This window comes from Benincasa hispida, chromosome 3 (genome assembly GCF_009727055.1).
Source record: "Benincasa hispida cultivar B227 chromosome 3, ASM972705v1, whole genome shotgun sequence".
NCBI lineage: Eukaryota > Viridiplantae > Streptophyta > Magnoliopsida > Cucurbitales > Cucurbitaceae > Benincasa > Benincasa hispida.
In genome coordinates this window covers 67,171,731-67,197,148 of record NC_052351.1, presented here as the reverse complement: position 1 = coordinate 67,197,148, position 25,418 = coordinate 67,171,731, and the positions used below count along the sequence as shown (strand labels likewise).

The 25,418-nt window shown below is 38.8% G+C and overlaps 1 protein-coding gene across 1 annotated transcript; it reads left to right on the top strand.

The window, feature by feature from the left end:
* Positions 1 to 11,230: 11,230 nt before the first annotated feature.
* Positions 11,231 to 13,832, top strand: LOC120073678. The gene is made up of 3 exons (XM_039026483.1): positions 11,231 to 11,670; positions 12,744 to 13,013; positions 13,307 to 13,832. The coding sequence occupies exons 1-3, from the start codon at positions 11,231 to 11,233 to the stop codon at positions 13,830 to 13,832; spliced, it is 1,236 nt and encodes a 411-aa protein (XP_038882411.1).
* Positions 13,833 to 25,418: the final 11,586 nt, after the last annotated feature.

The following is a 25,418-nucleotide window of genomic DNA, read 5'->3' as shown; positions in this document are numbered from 1 at the left end:
ATACTATTCCCTGCTCTATCAAATAGTTCTGTAATGTATGATTCAAAAACTCTCCACCTCGATCATATCGAAATTTCTTAATTGTTCTATTCAATACATTTTTAACTTCGACCTTAAACACTTTGAACTTTTCAAAGGATTCAGACTTATGTTGCATTAAATAAACATACCCATACCTTGAACAATCATTAGTAAAGGTGATGAAATATTCAAACCCTCCTCTTGCTTTTACATTCATCGGACCACAAAGGTATGAATGTACTAGCTCTAAAGGTTCTTTGGCCCTGTGACCTTTTCCAGTAAAAGATCTTTTAGTCATTTTGCCTTCAAAGCATGACTCACACACAGGCAAAGAATTTTCTTCTAACCAACTTAGAAGTTTATTCTTTACAAATCTCTCAATTTTATTGAGATTGATGTGTCCTAATCTCAAATACCAAAGTTGGGCATTTTCTTTAGGAAAAATTCTAAGTCTTTTATTTTGAGTTACCATAGTTTTAAACATTTCAGTGTTAAGGATGACTTTAGTTGCTAACAGTCTTAGCACATAAAGATTATCTTTGAGATTTGCATAACAAATATATACTCCATTTTTTAAAATAAACACTTTATTTAAATTAAAAGGGATAGAATAATTTTGTTCTAACAGGCACTTTATAGAAATTCCTTTTCAAACTTGGAGCCAAAAATACATTATCTAGTATAACATAAGATTTCTGTAAAAAAAAGTTGAAATCCTCCCACTGCTGTAACTGAGACGACGTGCTCAGTTCCAACCCACATCGTCATCTTCTCAGTTTCTAATTGTCGCCAAGAACTAGTTCCCTTAAATTAATAATAAACATGGTTAGTGGCACCCGAATCAATTATCCAGGCCGAATCATCATTCTCCACTAAACAGGTTTCCAAAACTAGTAAATCATATTTACGTTGCTTGGCCTTCTTCTTTTCTACCAAGTATTTGGGACAGTTTGTCTTCCAATGTCTCTCCTGGTTGCAATGGAAACAGATTCCCTTTGCGGCCTTGGCCTTCTTGCCCTTCTGGGCAACAGCTGATGGGTTATCTTTCCCCTTTCCCCTTTTCTTCTTCTTTCACTTTTTGGTGCTAGAAGAAGAAGGCATAGACTTTTTCCCAAAGGTCGAACCTCTAAAGGAATTTTTATAGGATGAAAAAAAATTTGCCTCACTCTTCTGTTTCTTGATTTTCATCAAGGATTGGAAGGTCTGTAGTTCTTGAGTAAGGTGGTCAGGTTATAATCAATCTTGTTCATAATCGCATTGCTACGGAATTGTAGGAAACTTTCAAGTAAAATTTCCAGGATGAAGCTAACCTGACTAGCTTCATCGATGACAGACCCATTCATCTTCGCCACGTTGAAGTGGACCATCATGTTGAGAACATGTTCTCTAACAGATGCCCCTTCTTGCATACGGGCATCAAAGATATATTTGAGAGCATCGTGCCTGAGCTATGCAGACGATTTTCCGAACATTCCCCTCAGGAACTCCATGATCTCACAGGCCTTGAGCATGAGCTCATGCTTTTTGGCCAAGATTTTAGAAAGGCTTGGCAAGATGTACGCTCGGGCCTTCTCGTTTGCCTGTGTTCATCGCTCATACACTTTTGAACATTTCAAGAGTATTTGGAGCTGGAATGGGAGGACAGTTCTCCATTAGGACAAACTAAAGGTCATTGATGATCATAATAGTGTTGATTGTATTTTTCCAAGTTGTGTAATTATCGTCCGTTAGTTTGTCAGTGTCGAGTAAATTAAAAGTCGCAAAAGTCATAATGAATAAATTTGTTGAAACCATACAAATTATTTATATTAGTCTATTTGCATTAAACCATTAAGAAAAGCCAATCAATTTTAGCAAAATCATCTAATGTACCCTAAGTGACATCTATTTTGCAATAATGCTTCAGTGAGACAGGACAAAAGCCATCGTAGGGTGATCAGGTGCCCCTTCATTTAAATGAGACTATCTCAACCAATAGACAGAACAACTCCTTGTTATTGTAACTATCAGTCACCATTGTTCGTTTCAGAAATTGTTAAACTCGCTTAACATTTCTTGTAAGTATAACCCTTCATTTTAGATTCTAGAGTTTTGCCTCAATGAGCCAACCGTAGGAAAAACTCGAATGGGGCAAAAACTAAAGTAACCCTTATCCATTTCTGGAGTTTGAATAAAGCATCATGCAAAAATTCCATCCCTAGGGTGACACTTAAGGTGCCATGAGGCCATGCATGAGACTTTACTTCAAACTAATGAGAGAGACTGAATGTTGTATTGTCACACATCCCTCCCACTTACTATAAACATTCTCCCGATTCACCTTGATATTGATCTATACAAACACCATCTGTAGGGGAATACTCAAGGTGTCTCGAGGCCGAGTATAAATCTCACGATGTGAACTTTTAGGGAGAAACGTGAAGAGGATAAAATGAAGTATCATATACCCTCCTCCCACTGAATGTTTTACCTAGGGTTAATTAATTTAAGAAAATTTGGCTACTGATTTTTAACTAAGTGATTATTTAAATTGCCCAAAAACAACATTTGCCTTGGATAGTTAAATAATTTTGATTAAGGTTCATTAAATACTTTAACAAACGTTAACCAATAATTGCATGCTTGTAACAAATCTATCTAATTCACCTTTCTAGGTAAGTTCCAGGTAGAGGTGTTATGTTTCCATCAAGTTAAAGAACTAGCCTTAGACAAAAAGTCCCTTATAGATACATTTGTTACAATGTTAATCTTTTAATTAAAATCAATTTAATCCTATTAAACCGATTAAAAGATTAAACTAAACTTCTAATCTCATTAGAAATGTGATCTTAGGTCCATATGATTCAAATTTTAAAACTATTTAAAAAAATATATTTAACCTAAGGTTTGCATGCAATTCTAATTTATCGATTTTAATTTCTAATTTCATTTTGTTATAACAATTATAAACAAATGAAAAAAATTAAAACCATACATTGCATCCATTGACATACTTAGTAAATTATAACAATTATAAATTACCTAAGGTAATGTCATGCATAATGCAAATTCATTTCATTACTAACATACATAACAATTATATATTAAAGTAATGAAATTATTAATAACATACTTCAAACATACATTCATACTATATATTATAACTCTTATAATATAAATGATGCATGTATATGTTATTAATGCATGTATCCATATATTATAACATTTATACTCTATGATGCATGGTATGCTATAAAATTAAATCATGCAACTAAATATATATTATAGCAATTATAATATAAATGATGCATGAAATTAAATGCATAACCTATGGTGGGATTGCTATATGACATACAATATAACATATATATTTAAATAAAAATCATACATCAAATACATAATTAATAAAAAAAATATCGGATCGGGATTGGACACTTAAACAATTAATTAAATTAATATAATACTTATATTAATTTAATTATTAAAAAAATCTAACTATTACATAAAAAAAAACAATCAACCGATTCAAAATAAGTGAATCGGGCCTTGAATCGCTCGAATCGGACCCGAATCCCTCGAACTGACCAAACAGCAAGTGAACCAAATGAGTCAAAAGCCAAACCAGACAAGAACCAGTTTGTTCGTTCCATCTCGACAACGGAAAACCCACGAACGACTCAAGGATTTAAAAATACAGACTCGATAGCAATTAAATGCCCCAAAACATGGGCCCTTATACATCAAATTGTAAATTTAAAATAATTAAACAAAGTGCCAATCCTGAAATTATCCAACAACTTTAAACATCTATAAAAAACAATATTCATATGAATTGATTGACAGAATGTAAAATCCCACTAGAAATCCGTAAAAATAATTTCGAAATTCTAAAAAATTTTGGGCCAAAAACCCCACTCTGATACTAATTGAAAGTCCTTGAGTGGAAATGGGCTCGGACCTAAATCCCAAAATTTTACAGAATTATGAATTTTACAAAAATAAGAAACAGTATCATTATGCATTTAAAAAGAAAATACAACATGCTAAAGAAAATTTACGGAAGAATGAGTTTAGAAACCCTTACCTTTGAAGATGAGAATCTAGGAAGTATGGGCTTTGGCTATTTTGGAAGAGAGGGATTTTGAGAGAGATGAGAGGAAGTGATGATGGGGAAATCAAAATCTTAGAACACTTTCTGTGATTTACTGTGTTCTCTATAATTCACTATTAAAGCCAGAAGGAAAAGAAACCTAATCCCCAAAAACATAACTATCCCACCATTCACACGTTGTGAGTTGAGAGAGAATAGGGGAGAGAAATTATTTTCCCCCATCAAATTTTAAAATTAAAAATTAAAAATTAAAAATTAAAAAAATTATTTTAATTTATAATTAAAAACGTTATATATATATAACCATATGTTATATCATATATAACATACAACTTATAGCTTAATATTGCATCATATACAATATAACTTATAGTTTTTATTCTCTCACCAATGACATTTAATATAAATCTCATTTATATTAAATTTAATTATATGAATCAAATTCATAATTAATATTTGAATCATATTCAAATATTTATTTCCTTTCAAATAAACTTTATATTATAATGTATCAAATACATTATAGTAATTATATCATATATAATTAGTTTAAATTAATTATATCACATATAATTAATTCCGTCAATCAATTTGAACAATTCAAGTTAATCCAAAAATTGATTCTCATTAATTCCCGTTAAGCTACTGAAGGGACCTCATGGACCTATAACTTGAAACTTCAATGGTACGTGAATTATTAATTAACCTCTTTTAATTAAATTACCATCTATTAACTGTCGGGCACTCCACAAAAAATCGACAGCTGCACTATTCGCACTACAAATATATTCCTATGTCCATTGGATATAACAAGTCAACAGTATGATGACCCTTCACAAATTGCTCATAAGGGCCAAAATGACCGTTTTGCCCCTGTAGTTACATTTAACTCCTTAAGTATCACTGATCCCTCTAATGAACAATAAATCATAGTCCAACTATGACCAAACCCTTCTCGAGCTAGGAGAGAGTGTGGCACTACATTGTTCAAGCCTCGGAATCAGCTCTTAAGGGAGCAATTTTTCTACTTACCCTGACGTTGGAGAAAGAGTGAATTCCCAAAATGGTAGGTTATTGAGTCAGCGATCTGGCCACTCTTACTCATACAAATCAAAGGATCGCTTTCTTAGGCAGGAGTTCACAACCCACTCAGAATTCAGGTCATGTTACCTATGGTCATTTTGGTGAAATTTAAGTCTCTATTATGAACGGCGTTATGTAATGAGATTAAACATTTCGTGGTCCGGTCTTATACAAACTCCTTTGTATAGAATACATCCGCTTACATGTCTCCACATGAATGATCAGGATCAGATCATTTTTAGCACTTTACAACAATTGTAACATCTACAAAGTAGGTCGTACTCGTAGTGTCACTAGGATAAGGTCTCCAGCCTTATCCATCTACTAAAGACCATTTAGGTTATCATTTAAACATGATCTACACATATGTCTCTACATACGTATTTAAGTTATAAGATAACCTTGGATGTTGGTTTATTGGTTTGTGGATTAATGCAACTAAATGTCAAATAAAATATTACATATTTTATCAAATAAATAAAATGTTTGTACAATACAATTACAAACTACAAGATCCTTCGAGAGGGCACCAACCCTAACATGGACATGCTTAGGTTAATCATACATCACTAACATAAACTTATATTATGATGTATGAGCATGCTAATTCAATCTTGCATCTATAAAATATAACCCTTTATATTTAATTATGATGCATGTACATGTTTATCCTAAGGTGAGTATTTTAAAATTAATATGACATATAATATGTAATATGAATTCAAAAAATAATTTAAAACATCCATCCAATGCATAATTAAATTAATCAGTAAAAATTGGACCGAATTTGGTACCCTAATGAAAAATTAATTGATTAAATTAATATAACTGTTATATTAATTTAATTAGCTAAAATATAAAATTACATAAATGAATTAGGTAAAAAACAACAGTTCAAATCATCTCGCGTGCCGTCACGATCCCATTGAAATTTGGAGTGTTGCAACGTTGAGGGCAGCATTGTAACACTGCGATTGTTACGTGTTGTTTCTGCCTTTCAGTGTTGCAATGGCGTGATAATAGCGTCGCGACGTTGATCGGCAGGACAGTTTCGTTTTACATGTTTTCAACTCTAAACTTGCCCCGAATAGCTCTGTTTCTTCTAGATCTCTTCACCAACCAATGCTCTATTGATGGACACGGACTTACAGACTCGAAACAAGAAATAAATTGTCCAAAAATACAATAGACCCTTACAATTTAATCAAATTAAAAAGTAAGCTAGTGCTAAAATCGAAAACATCAAATTTTGCAAACAAACGTAACATTTAAACATTCATAATGCAGAATATGAAAACCCACCTCTAAACGATTTTGTTTCGAAAAATACGAAGAATGAAGATGTAAGGAATTGACTCTAATACAAATTGAAGAGGGGATTGAATCCCGCAGCGAAAGCGTTTTATTAGAATGCCTTGCATCCCACAATTTGAATTTTTACATAAACATAATCATTGAATTAAAAAAGAATATAAAAATGTAAATTAGCAAGCTTTAGGGAAAAGATTAGAACGATTCTTACCTATGTAGATTCCCAAATGTCATGAACAATCCTCTCTAGTTCCAACGAACGGATCTCCAACGACCTTGATCACGAGCAATTTCTTGAACAATCTTGAACACTACCATAAGAGTAACCTCATTATTCTTTGGGATTCTAATAGAGGGATATGTGGTATCCAACTATTGGGAGAGGAATAGGAGAAAAGGGTTTTGGAGAGTAGAGAGGCTTCTCTTAGAGAAAATCTTGCATAATAACACTAGGGTGTTGTATATTGTCAGTCTTTCTCTTTGGTGAGAATGTGTGTATACCAAAGGGCCATAGGGAGATCTTTATATAGAGAAAGGCCAAGTCCTTTTTCTAATATTTTCCTTTCATATAATTAATTAAATAACATTTATTCAATTAATTAGCCAATTTAATTAAATAACATTTATTTAATTAATTAGCCCAAGTAAATAACATTTATTTAATTTTAATTTGTACAATAATTAAATTAAATAACTATTTATATATTAAACCCAATTTAATGTATATATTTAATTGTCATATACATCCCATGTATATGTGCAAAACCTCTTTATTAATTAATTATTTGTGAATCTAATTCACTTGAATTAATTAATTTGAATCTTATTCAAATATTACTTTCTAATTTAATTATAGATCATATCCGTAATTAATTATATATTAATCACATTAATATATAGTTTCCTCAAATTAATTTGAACAATTCAAATTTTCCCTCTTAAATATCATCTAGTGAGCTAACAAGGAGATCTGGTGGACTTGTAGATCTGAAGCTCCAACGATATGAGATTAATTGGCTAAACTTATTAACCAAATTAATCAATATTCATTAACTGTGGGTACACTCCACTAAAGACCCACAGTTGCACTATTCTCACTACAGATATATTTGTGTCCACGAATATAGATCAATACCAACAAGTTAGTCCTTCACGAGTGTTCGTATTCTAACTGGGTCAACTTACCGTTTTACCCTTAGGTTACCTTTGACTTCTTAAGTACCAGTGCTCCTTAAATGAATAACCTGTTTATGGTCCAATCAATAAACAGAAAACCCTCTCAGCTAACGAGAGAGCAAGGACCCTTTGTTCAAGTCCTGGAGACACCACTTAAGGGAACACTCATCTACTTATCCTTAAGATGGGAATGAGTGAATTCCATCTTGTATTATTATGTTCCCAGCACCCAACCCGGCCTTGTCCTCAAAATGGTAGGCATATTGGGTCGCCGAACTGGCCATCCTCACCCATGCAAATAAATGAAAATCCCTTATGAACATGAGTTCATAATATACTTAGGATTAAGACTAAGTCGCCTAGGTCATCCTATTGAAATAGAAACCTGACTAGTCAACGGTGTTACATCTAGTGGTTACTATTTTGCAGTCTAGTCATATTTAAACTCATTGCATACCTTTACTCACATGTCACCTACACGAACGTGCTGGATCATTACGTGTAGTGGACATGCGAGCGGGGGCATCCTATACAAAGAGTTTGTATAAGACCTGACCACAAAGTGTTAACGTCTCGTTATATAACACTGTTCATGACAGAGACTTCACTTCACTGGAATGACCATAGGTAACATGACCTCAATCCTGAGTGAGTTGAGAACTCTTGCTATTGAGGGCGGTCCTTTGATTTGTATGGGTGCGAGTGGCCAGGTCACCGATTCAAACCTACCATTTTGGGGATTCGTTTGATTTGGGAGCTGGGAACTCAGCTACACAAGATGGAATTCACTCCTTCCCCAATGCAGAAGTAAGTAGATAGATAGCTCTCTTAAGGGCTGATTCCGGGGTTTGAATGATGTGATGTCACACACCTTCTCTTGGCCCGAGAGGTGTAAACACATAGTTGGACTATGTTTATTGTTCATTAGAGGAATAAGTGGTACTTAAGGAGTGAGATGTAACTATAGGGGCAAAACGGTAATTTGGCCCAACTGTACTTACGAGCATCTGTGAAGGGTCATTGTACTCATGATTGGTTATATCCGATGGACACAGAAATATATCTATGGTAAGATGAGTTCAGCTGTTGGTCTTTAGTGGAATGCCTGATAGTTAACGGATGGTGGATCTTGTGTCTAAAGACTTTAGTTAGCTATGCACGAATCATTGGACCTTCGAGTCACAGGTCCATTAGGTCCCCTAGGTATCTTGGATAAATTTGAGAATCAGTGTTTGGGTTAATTTGAAATGTTCAAATTGACAAGAAGTTTGATTATATATGATATAATTGACTAAATGTATGAGATACATTATTTTGGAGAAATTAGATATAAATATGATTTATATCAAGTAGAGGAGAAATTACTATAGTAGATATGTGATATCAAACTATAGGGTAAAAATATAATATGATTGTATTTATTAATGATTTAATTGGTTAATTATATGATAATTGGCCTAAAATTTCTCTCGGACGTGCGTTAGTGGGAAAAACCGCGTTGGTTATTGTAACCGAAGAATAAAATGAAATTTTGTTTCATTTTGCAAAGTTTGAAAAAAGTTCAGAAAAATTTAGCGTCGATCTGGAAACATAAACGATCGCATAAGTCGAGAGCCAATACGATAGTCGCTCAGCGCCTAAACGATCGGACACTTCGCGCCTAAACGATCGCACGCTAGTTCCTAAACGATCAGATAGCTTTCCTAATCAATCATATAGTGTGTCGTGCTTTTTAAATGACCGTCTACGTTTTCCTAAACGATCGTTTAGGTTTGAAAACTTAATCCTAAAATCCAATCAACACAAATATTCACCAAACCACTGGAGAAAACAAGATTTACATCAGAACAACCATTATAGCCTACCAAAAGGCACCCAAAGAGAACTTTGATGCCGCTGGACAGTACCAAAAAATATCTTGAAACCTCGAATTAACCAACAACACATCGTGAGTAAACTTAAATCAGACCAAAATCGATAGCCATTCAAAGCCCATTAACTAAAAACAAAAAAAAACTTAAATCTCACCAAAAAACCAAGTTCCTGGCAGAATAGAAGAGGTCGGAGACTGGCAGACGACAAGAATGGGAACAAAAAAAAAAAGAACTCGGCTAGCGGAAAGCGTTGATGTGCGACGCGGCTGGCGGAAAGTAGCGGTCAAGTGGCGTGGCTGGCGAAGAGCAGCGGTCGAAAGGCGCGGCTGGACCTACGACGGATTCCTCGGGCGATTGGAAGAAAAGAAAATTTCTGGAGGGGCGACGGCTGAAAGGAAGAGATGAAGAAGAAGAAAAAGAAAAACTTTTTTTTTACTACAGCACGCTTCCCAAGGACCCTATTTAAAAAAACCAAACCCTTAACCCTACTTTTTTTTAGGAAAAGGTAAAACAACTAAAAAGTAAAATAGATAAAAACAAATAGGTAAATATAACCCCAAACTCATTTTCCCAAAAACTCCAACCACTACTAAAATATTTAAAAAGTCCTAAACTTTGACCTTTAAATAAAAGAAACGATCAAATGCACGAATTAATTTAAATCTTACCTAGATTTCGTGGCATTACAGTTTAGAAGAAGCTACATGATCGTGTAGGTTTTACGATTGGTTTGGATTCTGTACTTGGAGCTCATGTGTAGTTCTGGTTAAGTCAGCATTTTTTGGGTAAGTGGTTTGGAGATTTTTTGTGCTTTTTGGGTGAGCTAGGTTGTGTTTAGAAGGATTGACATTAAATTGGTTTATTCTAGGGCGATTCAAGCATTTGACTCAAGTCAAAGAGGGATTTGATTGATAGTTGGAGTTTTCTTTGCTAAGTGTTCAACAAAAAATTCGAGGTAAGTGGTATAAAGTAGCGTTCTAGAAAATTAAATAAGAATTTTATTATTGTTTGAGAAAATGTATTGCCAAGCCTATGCACGCATAAAGTAGCGTTCTAGAAACATATTAGAAATTTTGGTCGTTAAGAGCTTAAGTTTTAGGTTCTATAGACTTACTTACATCGTGAGTCAAACCTATTCCTTATGACCACAAATGGATCTTTCGTAATCACCAGGTATTTCGTTTAAAGTCCTTTAGGGAAATATGTAAGAAATCTTACTTGTTGTGCAGTCGTTTGATGGTTTACCCTACTAGAGTTAATTAAAGCGTTAGGTGTGGTTAGAATTTATGGGTCCACTAACTAGTGGAAGGGGCAGTCGAGGTAAGAAAGTAGTTGGGGAGCGGGGCCCTGACATGCAAGAACCTGAGGTGCAGAGCCAAGAAGTGCGGGATTCGCCACCTCGTGACCCTTCTAGGACAACTTGGCAGAAGGTTAGACCAAGAAGTGGGCTCGAACTTCGACTATGCCCCCGATAGGACTGTTATCCTCAGAAATTCCAGTAGAATATACGGCTATGGCTGCAGCTATTGGGAATGTCGTCACGCATGTCGTAGTAGGACAACTAAGGGGTATGGTGGCCGAGCAGATAGCTCAGCACACATAGTCACAGCAGGCGCCATCCTCGTTAGTCCTGTTACCACCAGTTTAGAATCAAGGTAGAGCCATGAATCCGACTATGGCAGGCCCTTCTTTAAAGGCCGTGTACCTACGAGACTTTAAGAAGTATAATCCCTCGACGTTTAATGGGTCCCTGAAAGACCCCACAAATGCAGAATTGTGGTTGTCCACTATGGAGGGGATTTTTTTTCAATACATGAGATGTCCAGAGGAGCAGAAGTTGCTTTGTGCCACTTTTGTTCTCATTGATAATGCCAAGCGCTGGTGGCGCTCAGCTGAGAGAATGATAGAAGCCAGTGAAGGCCAAGCCACGTGGGACCAGTTCAAGGAGCGGTTTTACGAAAAGTACTTCTCTACTCACGTGAGGTACAACAAGCAGGCTGAGTTCATGAATCTGAAGCAGGGGACCATGAAAATTGAGGAGTATGAGGAGGAATTTGACAAGTTATCTTGCTTCGTCCCTGATCTGGTGTCTACTAAAGCAAAGAGGGTTGAAAGGTTTGTGCAAGGACTTTAGGACGGGGTGCGAGGTATTCTGCAAGCTCTGAAGTCCTTCACGGAGACAGTACACGTGGGTTGTCCTTCAGGGATAGAGTTCCTGAATACCTTGACAGAGGAACCGGCCTCTAGCCAGAGGAGGAAAGCTGAGCAGAAAGCTCCGAGACCTCCGCAGAAGGTTCAGAGTACAAACAGGTCGATAGGGCACGTCCAACAGCAGGCTACTACTTCACTGTCTCTTATACACATCTAGATGTGTATAAGAGACAGGGCCAGAAGAGGAAAGTTGAGCAGAAAGCTCCGAGACCTCCGCAGAAGGTTCAGAGTACAAACAGGTCGTTAGGGCACGGCCAACAGCAGGCTACTACTTCAGGAGGAGTTTGGAGGGAAATACCGGTGTGCAAATCATACAGGAAACATCATTGGTGACGCTGTCTGATTGGCATGGAGACTTGTTTCAGATGTAAGCAAACGGGGCATATGGAGGGCCAATGCCCTAGTAGTGGTTCCGGAAGTGCGGGGGGTCAGCCCTCGAGTTCGCATTAGGGTAGTTCAAACCGACAACAGCAGCAGGGTTGCGTCTATGCCACAAGTCATCGGGAAGCTAAGCATTTGGGAACAGTAGTGATAGGTATGCTTCTAATCTTGGGGCACTATGCCTTGGCATTGTTTGACTCTGGCTCATCTCACTATTTCATTTCATCGTTGTTCGTAAAGTATGCTATGTTAGTTTCAGAACCATTGGGTTATGTTTTATCAGTATCTACACCGTCAGGAGAAATTATGATAGTAAGTGAAAAGATAAAAGAATGTCAGTTAGAAATAGCGAACCGCACCCTTGATGTAAATCTAATAGTGTTAGACATACGTGACTTTGATGTAATCCTGGGCATGGATTGGTTGGTTGCAAACCATGCTAGCATAGACTGTTCTCGTAAGGAGGTGATTCTTAATCCCCCTAGGGAAGCTAGTTTTAAGTTCAAAGGGGCCGGGATAGTAGTTTTGACCAAAGTGATTTCAGGGGTAAAGGCTAAGAGGTTGATTAACCAAGGTGTCTAAAGTATCTTTGCTAGCGTAGTTGACACAAAAGAAACCGAGATTGCTTTAACCTCTGAGCCAGTGGTGAGAGATTATCCCGATATGTTTTCGGAAGAACTTCTAGGGTTGCCTCCACCAAGGGAGATTGATTTTGCGATCGAACTGGAGCCGGGCACTATTCCCATATCTAAAGCTCCATATAGAATGGCTCAGACCGAATTGAAAGAACTGAAGGTCCAGTTGCAAGAACTGCTTGATAAAGAGTTCTTACGACCCAGTATTTCTTCGTGGGGCACACCAGTGTTGTTTGTGAAGAAAAAGGATGGATCGTTACGTTTATGCATAGACTACAGGGATTTGAATAAGGTGACCATCAAGAACAAGTACTCGCTTCCTAGGATCGATGACCAATTTGACCAGTTATAGGGTGCTACTGTATTTTCCAAGATTGACCTATGGTTACGTTACCATCAGTTGAGGATCAGGGACAGTGATATCCTGAAGACTGTGTTCCGATCCAGATACGGGCATTACGAGGTCATTGTAATGTCTTTTTTTTTACCAATGCCCTAGTGGTATTCATTGATTTGATGAATAGGTTGTTCAGGGAATTCCTGGACACCTTTGTAATTGTTTTCATTGATGACATCTTAGTCTACTCAAGAATAGAGGCGGAACACGAGGAACATCTTCGAAAAGTCCTAGGAACACTGAGGAAAAACAAACTGTATGAAAAGTTTTCTAAGTGTGAGTTCTGGCTACGAAAGGTATTCTTTCTTGGGCACGTGGTGTCAAAGGATGGAGTTTCAGTGGATCCAGCTAAGATTGAGGCCGTTACCAATTGGCCCCGCCCTACAACGGTTAGCGAGGTGCGCTGTTTCCTGGGGTTGGTTGGGTACTATCGTAGGTTTGTGGAGAATTTCTCTAGCATGGCCACACCATTGACTCAACTAACCAGGAATGGAGCTTCGTTTGTTTGGATTAAAGCTTGTGAGGAAAGTTTTCAGGACCTTAAGTGGAGGTTGGTTTCAGCACCGGTCCTCACGGTTCCAGATGGCTCCGGGAATTTTGTGATCTACAGTGATGCTTCTAAGAAGAGTTTTGGTTGTGTGCTTATGCAATAAGGTAGAGTGGTTGCCTATGCCTCCTGCTAGTTGAAAAACCATAAGCAAAACTATCTTACTAACGACTTGGAACTGGCAGTAGTGGTGTTTGCCCTGAAGATCTGGAGGCACTACTTGTATGGGGAAAAGATCCAGGTTTTCACCGACCACAAGAGTCTGAAATATTTCTTCACCTAGAAAGAATTAAGCATGAGGCAGCGCAGATGGCTTGAGTTAGTAAAGGATTACGACTGCGAGATCATCTACCACCTAAGTAAGGCGAATGTGGTAGTTGATGCCCACAGTCGAAAGACCGCTCATTCGGTTGCCTTGATCACTAAGCAAGTTCAGTTATGTAAGGATCTGGAGTGAGCAGAGATTGCGGTGGCAGTTAAGGAAGTCACTTCTCAGCTAGCTCAGATGACAGTATAACCAACCTTGAGGCAGAGGATTATTGTTGCACAGTAGGATGATCCAGACCTGGTTCATAAATGTCATCAGGTAGGTTCGAGCCAGGCCAGTGAATTTTTTGTGACGATGGACAAGGGCCTTCTGTATCAGGGACGGTTATACATTCCTGCAGATGATGGCCTGAAGGGGGAATTGTTGGCAGAAGCTGACAACTCTCCATTCTCGATGCACCTAGGTAGTACCAAAATGTTCCATGATGTGAAGCGGTATTACTGGTGGCCCAATATGAAAAAGGAGATAGCTGATTATGTCAGCAGATATTTAGTCTGTCAACCGGTGAAGGCCCCGAGGTAGAAGATAGCAGGCTTACTATAGTCACTAGATGTGCCAGAATGGAAGTAGGAGAGCGTGTCCATGGATTTCATTATGGGTTTGCCCAGGACAACGAAGGATTTCTCAGTGATTTGGGTTATGATAGACAGACTCACCAAGATGGCGCATTTTATTCCAGAAAAGCCTACGTACGCGGTGAGCAAGTGGGCTCAGCTATATATGAAGAAGATAGTAAGATTGCGTGGTGTGCCAGTGTCAATTGTGTCCGACAGGGACCCTCGTTTCACCTCTAGTTTTTTGAAGGGCCTTCAAGCAGCCTTAAGGACGCGGTTAAACTTCAGTACATCCTTCCACCCTCAAACTGATGGGCAAACAGAATGCTTGAATCAGACATTGGATGACATGTTGCACACTTGTGCATTGAAGTTCTCACAGGGTTGGGACTCCCACTTGCATTTGGCAGAGTTTACTTATAATAATAGCTATCAGGCTGCCATTAGCATGTTGCCATTTGAAGCTCTTTACGGTAGAGGTTGCAGGTCTTCTATTTGCTGGGGTGAGATTAAAGAGAGGAAACTGGTGGGAACTAAGTTAGTGGAGTTTACAAATGAAGCTATGTAGAAGATCAGGGCTTGGATGCTAACAGTGCAAAGTAGACAGAAAAGTTACGTTGATGTCAGGCGTAAAGATATTGAGTTCGAGGCAGGTGACAAAGTGTTCCTAAAAGTCGCGTCAATGAAGGGTTTCCTGAGATTCAGAAAGAAGGGAAAGCTAAGTCCGTGTTTTGTAGGGCTATTCGAGATCTTTGAGTGAGTCGACCCTGTGGCGTATCGTTTGGCTTTGCCACCGTCTCTCTCCGCGGTCTATAATGTTTTTCATTTCTCCATGCTGAGGAAGTATTTAACGGACCCGTCTCATGTGGTGGACTTTGAGCCCTAGAAACTAAATGAAAACTTAAGATATAAAGGGAAGCTTGCTTAAATTGTGGCCAGGGCGATGAAAGTTTTGTGCAACAGGGAGGTGCCACTGGTGAAGGTTCTGTGGCAGAATCCTCAGTTTGAGGAAGCAACTTGGGAGAGAGAGGACGAGATGAGAACACTGCATCTATAGCTTTTCCAGGACTAGAACTTTCAAGGACGAAAGTTTCTTAAGGAGGGAAGGTTGTAACACCCCAAAATCTAGGTAAGAATTAAATTAATTCGTGCATTTGATTGTTTCTTCTATTTAAAGGCCAAAGTTTAGGATTTTTTTAAATATTTTAATAGTGGTTGGAGTTTTTGGGAAATGGAGTTTGGGGTTATATTTACCTATTTGTTTTTATCTATTTTACTTTTGGGTTGTTTTACCTTTTCCTAAAAAGAAGTAGGCTTAAGGGTTTGATTTTTTTAAGTAGGGTCCTCGGGAAGCGAGCAGTAGAAAAAAAAGAGAAAAACCCTTATTCTTCTTCTTCTTTTCCATCTCTTCTTCCTAGGTGTCGCCGCCCCTCCAGAAAATTTCTTTTCTTCCAGTCACGCGAGGAATCCGTCGCAGGTTCAGTCGTGCTTCGTCTTCGTCCGACGTCTGCCACTCGATTGTTGTTCTCCTGCTTCTAGCTGCTCAAGGAATCCGTCGATGTCCAACTGCACTGCTTGATCACTGCTTTCCGTCAGCCGCGTCGCACATCGATGCTTTCTGCCAGTCGAGTTCCTTCCATTTTTCGTTTTCGTTCTTGCCGTCCGCTAGTCATCGACCTCTTCTGTTCTGCCAAGAACTTGGTTTTTTGGTGAGATTGAAGTTTTTTTTTTTTTAGTTAATGGGTTTTGAATGTCTATCGATTTTGGTCTGATTTAAGTTTACTCAGGATGCATTGTTGCTCAATTCGGGGTTTCAAGATATTTTTCGGTACTGTCCAGTGATGACTAAAATTACGTGGATGCAATAAGCGATGCATATTTTTAATGTATGCGATGATTCCCATGCGTCGATGGTTATGCGTTGGAATGAAACTATTCGTTATCAAATGTATGCGATGACCATGCATTCCCATCACAAGTTTTCTTGTGCTCACACCAAGTATAACACGAACGCAAGTTTCTCGGGTGATCTGAGGTCAAACTCAGGGACTTGTAGCTAGGTGCTATACGGTAATGTGTTTGCGGTGGTTGAATAAAAGAATNGGTTGAATAAAAGAATGATGGGGGGTTTTATGCTACAACTACTCCTACTCCTATCTAACAGACAACGCAATGAGAAGTATGAATGAGAGGTAGAGACACGACAACTGTTGACGTGAAGTAAATGGATGGAAAATAGATAAAATGTACGTGATTTGTATTAGCAAACGGAACTTATTCCTAAGTCTCCATTCTTGCTTATGCAATCTTAATCTAGCTCTCCCGAACATCGATTCTAACCTAGCTCTCTCGAGTCTTTGGTTCTTTCTTTAGACTCTCTCCCGAGTAGCTGTAAAGGTGTGATGGACGCATACATAAGACAAGGTAACTGCAAAAGCCTGGTTAACGTAAGATTATTCCTATCTCTAGTGAATACGTGCTTACATTGCTTAATGCGACCAACCACTTATCCTTTGGGGCAATTGGTTGTTGCTGACTTTACTTATAGACAAGCATTGCGTCCGCCTATAGGCAGGCATTGCTACAACTTCAAACGAAGAAAATAAGGTTTTCTCACACACTCGCACAACGCACACCATCCGATGGTTTTCTACATGCTTCATATCTCTAATCCACATGACTAAGTATGTGATACTCTAGCAATCTCACTAAGTGATGCAATGAATCTAAAAGATGCTAAGTAAAGGAGGATGGAGATGGAATCGAAGGAAACATAGAAATGCATTGAACACACAATGTATTAATTTCTTAATCCAAAATGTAGTATAATACAATATAAGAAAAGAAGAGAAAATAAAATGACCAGCTAGAAGCAATGTCTTGCTTCCAGCAGATGTGTGTCAAGGCTATCAATGGTACCATGGAAGGGTAGTGGAGCTGACTCTCTCGAGATCTAACTTCGGTAAAGGCTCCGATCGTCACTCGGAATGGATGAAAGAGGTGAAGAACTCCCAAGCTTTCTTTTAACGCGTTCTATGGATCACAAAGATCTGCCTGAAGGCTAAACCTTGGGCAAAAACCCTGGATGATCTGAAATTTTGCTCATCGGCTTCTATTTATAGAGCTTGATCCCCGACAACATTAATGGACTGCTCTGATTCTGACATTTGCGGCGTGTTAGTCATTTTCTGAATCTCTGCTGCTAACGGCGTGGTAGGTGAAATGTCAACATCATCTTTTTATTTTCCCGAGATATGCGTTGATGCGTTCATTCCACCAACCTTGCGGTCATCCCACTATTATGGTTTATCGTGTAACCACAATTGTGCAGTGACCGCATTCTCTTGATTACCGCAACTTCTACATGATGATCGAAATCGCTTGACGATCGCAACTCCTATGCGATGGACGCATGCGGTTGATTACCGCAACACCCATGCGTTGATCGTATGCGCTCGCCTTTGTGATGAAGAGTTTCTCCCCATGCGATTGTCTAGCGGTAGCCCGGCTTCCGCGTTTGCGTCCACTTCCTGCGTTAGCTACAAAAATAGACAATTGAATGTATAATAATGCATAATAGTGGTTTAGCCGAGATTCTTAATGCTGAACGACGCAAACTCATTTTCTTATGAATTTCTAACATAATTGCCACATATTATGCTTAACAGCCCTCATAATTCTAAATAAAAGGCCTAAGATGACGTGCATTTCTACATGTCATCATCCAGCAACATCAAAGTTCGCTTTGGGCGCCTTTTGGTAAGCTATAATGGTTGTTCTGATGTAAATCTTGTTTTCTCCAGTTGGTTTGGTGAATATTTGTGTTAATTGGATTTTAGGATTGAGTTTTGAAACCTTTCAGTTTGGCTTATGACTGGTTTGGATTCCGTACTTGGAGCTCAAATGTAGCTCTGGTTAAGTTGGCATTTTTTGGGTAAGTGGTTTGGAGACTTTTGGTGCTTTTTGGATGAGTTAGGTTGTGTTTATAAGGATTGACATTAAATTGGTTTATTCTAGGGCGATTCAAGCATTTGACTCAAGTCAAAGAAGGATTTGATTGATAGTTGGAGTAGTGAATTAGATAGATTTGATGCATACATGCAAGTTAAGGACAATCCATTAAAGTGTTTAAATGTGACTACTTGAACTTGTTCATATTTCATAGACAAACATCGTTTATGAGCAGAGTTTAAAAAGATGACTTACACTAAAATCAATAGCCGGATTGTCTAAGTTAATGAACCCTAGTAGAACATTCAATGGGAGGTACTTGGGGGCATAAGCTGCTTCGCTTAAAACTTTTACGTTTCTCCTAAATAGTCCACACCTTGAGATCTACCCTCGGCCTTGCGACACCTTCGGCATGTCCCCCTAACGGATGGTGTTTGGGTAGGTCAATATCAAGGTGGATGGAGAGAATGTTCATAGTAAGTGGGAGCGGGAAGTGTGACAGCATATCCCTCGGTCTCCCTCGTTGGGTTAAATAAAGTTACTACCATCGCCTCGAGGTACCTTGGGAGCTGTCTCTTATACACATCTAGATGTGTATAAGAGACAGGGGTAATATCAAGGTGGATGGAGAGAATGTTCATAGTAAGTGGGAGCGGGAAGTGTGACAGCATATCCCTCGGTCTCCCTCGTTGGGTTAAATAAAGTTACTACCATCGCCTCGAGGTACCTTGGGAGTGTCCCCCTAAAGGATGGCAGTTTTGTGTGTTTCTTTATTTGATCTTCTGTAAGAGGATAAGGTAACTTAGTCTCTTGTCCTAATCTACTTCTTCCCTACGGTGGGCTCATGAGGGCGGGACTTTGGCACTGAAAGCGAGGGGTCACATTTACGTGGAATAGTTAAAGGTTAACAATTCTTGACCGAAAAATGGTGGTTTTTAGGTTCAGTTCCAAGAGTTGGTTCTTCCTAATGGTTGAGAATGTCTCATCCTAGCAAAGGGGCAACTGATCACCCCACCGGTGACGTTTGTCCTACCTCACTAGGACATCATTGCAAAATAGAAGTCTATAACTTAGGGTACTTAAAACTATTTTGCAAACCTGATTTGTTTAAAAGTGGTTTAACAAAATCTAATAAACGTTTGTTCGTATTTTCAGCAAAAACTCTTTTTCAAAATGGCAACAGCCACGTTGGCTTTGTTAAGCATCGAAAAATTAACTGGCAACAATTTCGCAACATGGAAACATATGATCATGACGATCTTAATTATCGAGGATCTCATGTTTGCTCTCACAGAGGATTGTCCTTCTATTCCAGCTCCAAATGCCACTCGAAATGTTCGGGAGGCATACGAGTGATGGACAAGGGCGAATATGAAGGCCCGAGCTTGCATCTTGGAAAGTCTTTCTAAAGTCTTGGCCAAGAAACATGAGTCTATGGTCTCAGCGCGTGAAATCATGGAGTCCCTGCGGGGGATGTATGGACAACCTTCTGAACAGCTTATGCATGAGGCTCTTAAATATATATTCAACTCCAAAATGGAGGAAGGCACCTCTGTTCATGAACATGTGCTTAACATGATCTTCCACTTTAATGTGGCGGAATTGAATGGGTCTACCATCGATTAGGGCAGCCAGGTTAGTATAATCCTGCATTCATTGCCGGAGAGCTTCCTGCACTTTGTTAGCAATGTGATTCTTAACAAAGTGAACTATAACCTTACAACTCTACTCAACGAGTTGCAGACCTACCAATCTTTACTGAAAAGTAAGAAGAGGAAGATGGGTGAGGCAAATGTTGCTTCATGAGGAAGAAGGGTGAGGCAAATGTTGCTTCATCCTCCAGGACGTTCCATAGAGGTTCAACCTTAGGAACGAAGTCTGCACCTTCTACTTCTAACTCTGTAAAAGGGGAAGAAGAAGAAGAGTGGTAAGGGAAAAGGGAAGCCTGTCGCCTGAAAGAGGTGTCCACCAGTTGAAAAGGGAAAGTGTTTCCATTACAACCAAGATGGATACTGGAAGAGCATCTATCCTCACTATCTGAAAGAGAAGAAAGCAGCCAAGGCCGATAAAGATAAATATGATTTACTAGTTCTTGAAACTTGTTTAGGGGAGAATGATGATTCAGCCTGGATAATTGATTAGGGCGCCACTAACCAGGTTTGTTCTTCTTTTCAGGGGATTAGATCTTGGCGACAGCTGGAGGTTGGTGACATGATGATGTGAGTAGGCACCGAACATGTCGTCTCAGCTGTGGCAGTGAGAGGGCTCCAGTCAGCTATGGCAGCTAGGGTTCTAGTTTTGAATGATGTATATATTGTTCATGAACTAAAGAGAAACCTCATTTCTGTAAAGTGTTTATTGCAATGTAAATATACTATCTCTTTTAATGTGGATAAAGCATTTATTCATAAAGATGGTGTTTTTATTTGCATAGAAAATCTGTAATCTAATTTATATGTGCTAAGGCCGTTAGCCATTAATTCCCTCCATAATACTGAATTGTTTAAAATTTTCGTAACTCAATCAAAACGTCGACGTATTTCTCCAAAAGAAAATGTCCTTTGGCATCTTCGTTTAGGGCACATCAATCTCAATAGAATTGAGAGATTGGTGAAGAATGGACTTCTAAGTGAATTAGAAGAAAATTCTTTACCCGTGTGCGAGTCTTGCTTTGAAGGTAAGATGACTAAATGACCTTTTACTGGAAAAGGTTATAGAGCCAAAGAGCCTTTTGAGTTAGTACATTCTGACCTTTGTGGTCCTATGAATGTGCGAGCCCGAGGTGGCTTTGAGTATTTTATCAGTTTTACTAATGATTGCACCAGGGTATGTTTATCTTATGTAACAAAAGTTTGAATCCTTTGAAAAGTTCAAAGAGTTTAAGGCTGAAGTTGAAAACGCATTGGATAGACGTATTAAAACACTTCGATCGGATTGAGGTGGAGAGTTTTTAGACTTGGCATTCCAGAACTATTTAATAAAACATGGAACCGTTTTGGGTACACCTCAGCAAAATGGTATAGCGGAGAGGAGAAATAGGACATTGTTAGACATAGTTCACTCGATGATGAGTTACGCTTCCTTACGCGACTCGTTTTGGGGTTTCGTAGTAGAGAATACTCAATTGTGTTCCCTCCAAGAGTGTTATAAGAATACCTCTGGAGTTGTGGAATAGACGTAAAGCTAATTTACGTCACTTTCGCATTTGGGGTTGCCTTGCATACGTGCTGGAGGCTAATCCCAAGAAGTTGGAACCACAGTCGAGGTTATGCCTTTTTGTAAGCTACCCCAAAGGTACATGAGGGGGTTATTTTTATGATCCGATGGAAAATAGGGTGTTTGTTTCAATGAATGCTACTTTCCTAGAGGAGGATCATATAAGGGAGCATAGTCCACGAAGTAAAGTCGTGTTGCGTGAGCTTTCCAATTAAACTACTGAAACTTCAACTAGAGTTGTTGAAGAGCCTGCTACATCACCAAGAGTTTTTGATGGGAGTCCATCTAGTAGGTCACTTACACCTCAAGAGTTGAGGGAACCTCGACCTAGTGGGAGGGTTGTGAATCCACCTATTCGCTATCTGGGTTTCACAAAAATCCTTGCTATGGTAGCAGATGGCGATGTTGAGGATCCGTTGTCTTATCATAAGGCAATGAAGGATGTTGATCGGGATGAATGGGTCAAGGCCATGGATCTCGAGATGGAGTCGATATACTTCAACTCAGTATGGGATCATGTAGATCAGCTTGATGGGGTAAGACCTATAGGTTGTAAATGGATCTACAAGCGCAAACGGGGTCCTGATTGGAAGGTACAAACCTTCAAGGCTCGACTTCTGGCAAAGGGTTATACCCAGGTAGAGGGAGTCGACTATGAGGAGACTTTCTTGCCTATTGCCATGTTAAAGTCGATCTGCATCCTCCTGTCCATTCCAGCTTATTATAATTATGAGATCTAGAAAATGGACGCCAAGACGGCCTTTCTGAATGGCAATCTTGAGGAAACCATTTACATGGTGCAACCCGAGGGATTCATAACCCAAGGACAAGAGCAAAAGATTTGCAAACTTAACCGGTCCATTTATGGACTGAAACGGTCGTCTTGATCTTGGAACATACGGTTTGATACTACAATAGAGTCGTATGGCTTTGACCAAAACGTTGATGAACCTTGTGTCTACAAAAAGATCATCAACGCTTTAGTAGTCTTCTTAGTGTTGTACGTAGACAATATCCTACTCATTGGGAATGTTATAGGTCTACTGACTACAGTTAAGAACTGGCTAGCGACCCAATTCCAAATGAAATATTTGGGAGAGACTCAGTTTGTTCTAGGTATACAAATCTTTCGGGATTGTAAGAACAAAGTGCTAGCACTGTCTTAGGATCATACATCGACAAGATGTTGCTCAAGTACTTGATGCAAGACTCTAAGAAGGGCCTACTGCTGTTCAGGCATGGAGTCACTTTGTCTAAGGACATGTGTCCTAAGACGCCTCAAGAGGTTGAGGAGATGAGATGGGTCCCATATGTGTCTGTCGTTGGCAGTTTGATGTACGCGATGCACTGTACTCGTCCATACATCTGTTATGTTGTGGGCATAGTCAGTAGATATCAATCTAACCCAAGCCAAGGTCACTGAATCGTAGTGAAGAACATCCTCAAGTATCTTCAGAGAATGAGGGACTATATACTCGTGTATGGTTCTAGGGATTTAATCCTTAATGAATACACGGATTCTGTCTTTCAGACTAATAAGGACTCTCGTAAGTCCACATGAGGGTCGGTCTTTACTCTTAACGGGGGAGTTTTAGTGTGGCGCAACACTAAGCAAGGGTGCATTGCCGACTCCACTATGGAGGTGGAGTACGTAGCGGCTTGCGAAGCTGCTAAGGAGGTCGTCTAGATTAGGAAGTCCTTGACAGAACTGGAAGATATTCTAGATATGTCTAGGCCCATTACCCTACATTATGATAATCGTGGGGCAGTGGCGAACTCCAAGGAGCCGAGGAGTCACAGGCGTGACAAACATATAGAGCGGAAATATCATTTAATCCGTGATGTAGTGAATCGAAGGGACGACCGAACATCGCTTCGGAGCACAATATTGCTGACCCATTTATGAAGGCTCTCATGGCTACAGTGTTTAATAGTCACCTATGGAGCATGGGTCTACAGGATCGCCTGCGACTGGACTAAGGCAAGTGGGAGATTTTCTTGTATTAGGCTTTTATGCCCTAGTTTATTATTTTGTACTAGTTTTAATGTACACCTCACTTCGCTTTAGGACAAGTGGGAGATTGTTGGGGTTGATGCCTTAAAGTCTCATATCTTGTAGTTTGTAAATAGTTTGTACGAATGCTTGTGTCATATAATATATGATATTTACTTCACATCTTGTTTTTTTTGCTCAGTTGCATGTTTATTTGCTTTACCATAAACCAATAAAATTAAAATCCCTAGTTATCTGTATGTAACTCAAGCATGTATGTGGTGACATACAAGTGGATCATGTCTTGAGTGATAACCAAAATGATCTGTAGTATATGAATATAGGAGGGAAACCTTATCCTGGTAAGGTTACGGATGCGGCTCGCTTTTGTGGAATGGTCATAAGTGTTGTAACTTGTCACAGATGGTCTGATCCTGATCATTCGTGTTGAGGACATGCGAGCGGGAGCATCCTATACAAAGAGTTTGTAAAGACCTGACCACGAAGTATTAATTTCTCGTTATATAACACCGTTCATGACAGAGACTTCACTTCACTAGGATGACAATAGGTAACATGACCTCAATCCTGAGTGAGTTGGGAACTCATGCCATTGAGAGTGGTCCTTTGATTTGTATGGGTTCGAGTGGCCAGGTCGCTGATTCAAGCCTATGATTTTGGGGATTCGTCTGATTTGGGAGCTGGGAAATCAGCTACACAAGATGGAATTCACTACTTCCCTAATGCAATGGTAAGTAGATAGATAGCTCACTTAAGGTTTGATTCCGGGGCTTGAACGATTTAGCGCCACACACCTTCTCTTGGCTCGAGAGGTGTTCACACATAGTTGGACTATGTTGTATTGTTCTTTAGAGAAATCAGTGGTACCTAAGGAGCGAGATGTAACTATATAGGAAAATGGTAATTTGGCCCAGCTGTACTTACGAGCATCTGTGAAAGTTCATCGTACTCATGGTTGGTTATATCCATTGGACACAGAAATATATCTGTGGTAAGAAGAGTTCAGCGGTTGGTCTTTAGTGGAATGCCTGACAGTTAACGGATGGTAGATCTCGTGGCTAAAGAGTTTAGTCAGCTTTTCACAGACCATTGGAGCTTCGAGCCACAGGTCTATTAGGTCCCCTAGGTAGCTTAGATAAAGCTAAGAATCAATGTTTGGGTTAATTTAAAATGTTCAAATTGACAAGAGGAAGTTCGATTATATATGATATAATTGGACTGGTTAATTATATAATTGACTAAATGTATGAGATACATTATTTTGGAGGAAATTAGATATAAATATGATTTATATCAAGTAGAGAAGAAGTTACTATAGTAGATATGTGATATCAAACTATTGTTGGGATTGGTGTCCTAATTCTTCCGGAGTCTCGTTGTTTTGTAAAGATACACATTGTTCAATGAATAAAATAAGTGTTATTTAATTCTGACATTTACTCATATCCAATAAACAAAGCTCTTTGGTTATCTTATGTGAACTTAAGCATGTATATGTGATATACAAGTGGATCATGCCTTAAGTGATAACCTAAATCGCTTTGTAGAGGTTTGCAAGTGTTGTAAACTACTACAAATGGTAGATCCTGATCATTCGTGCGGAAACGTGGAGCAGGGGTGTCCTATACA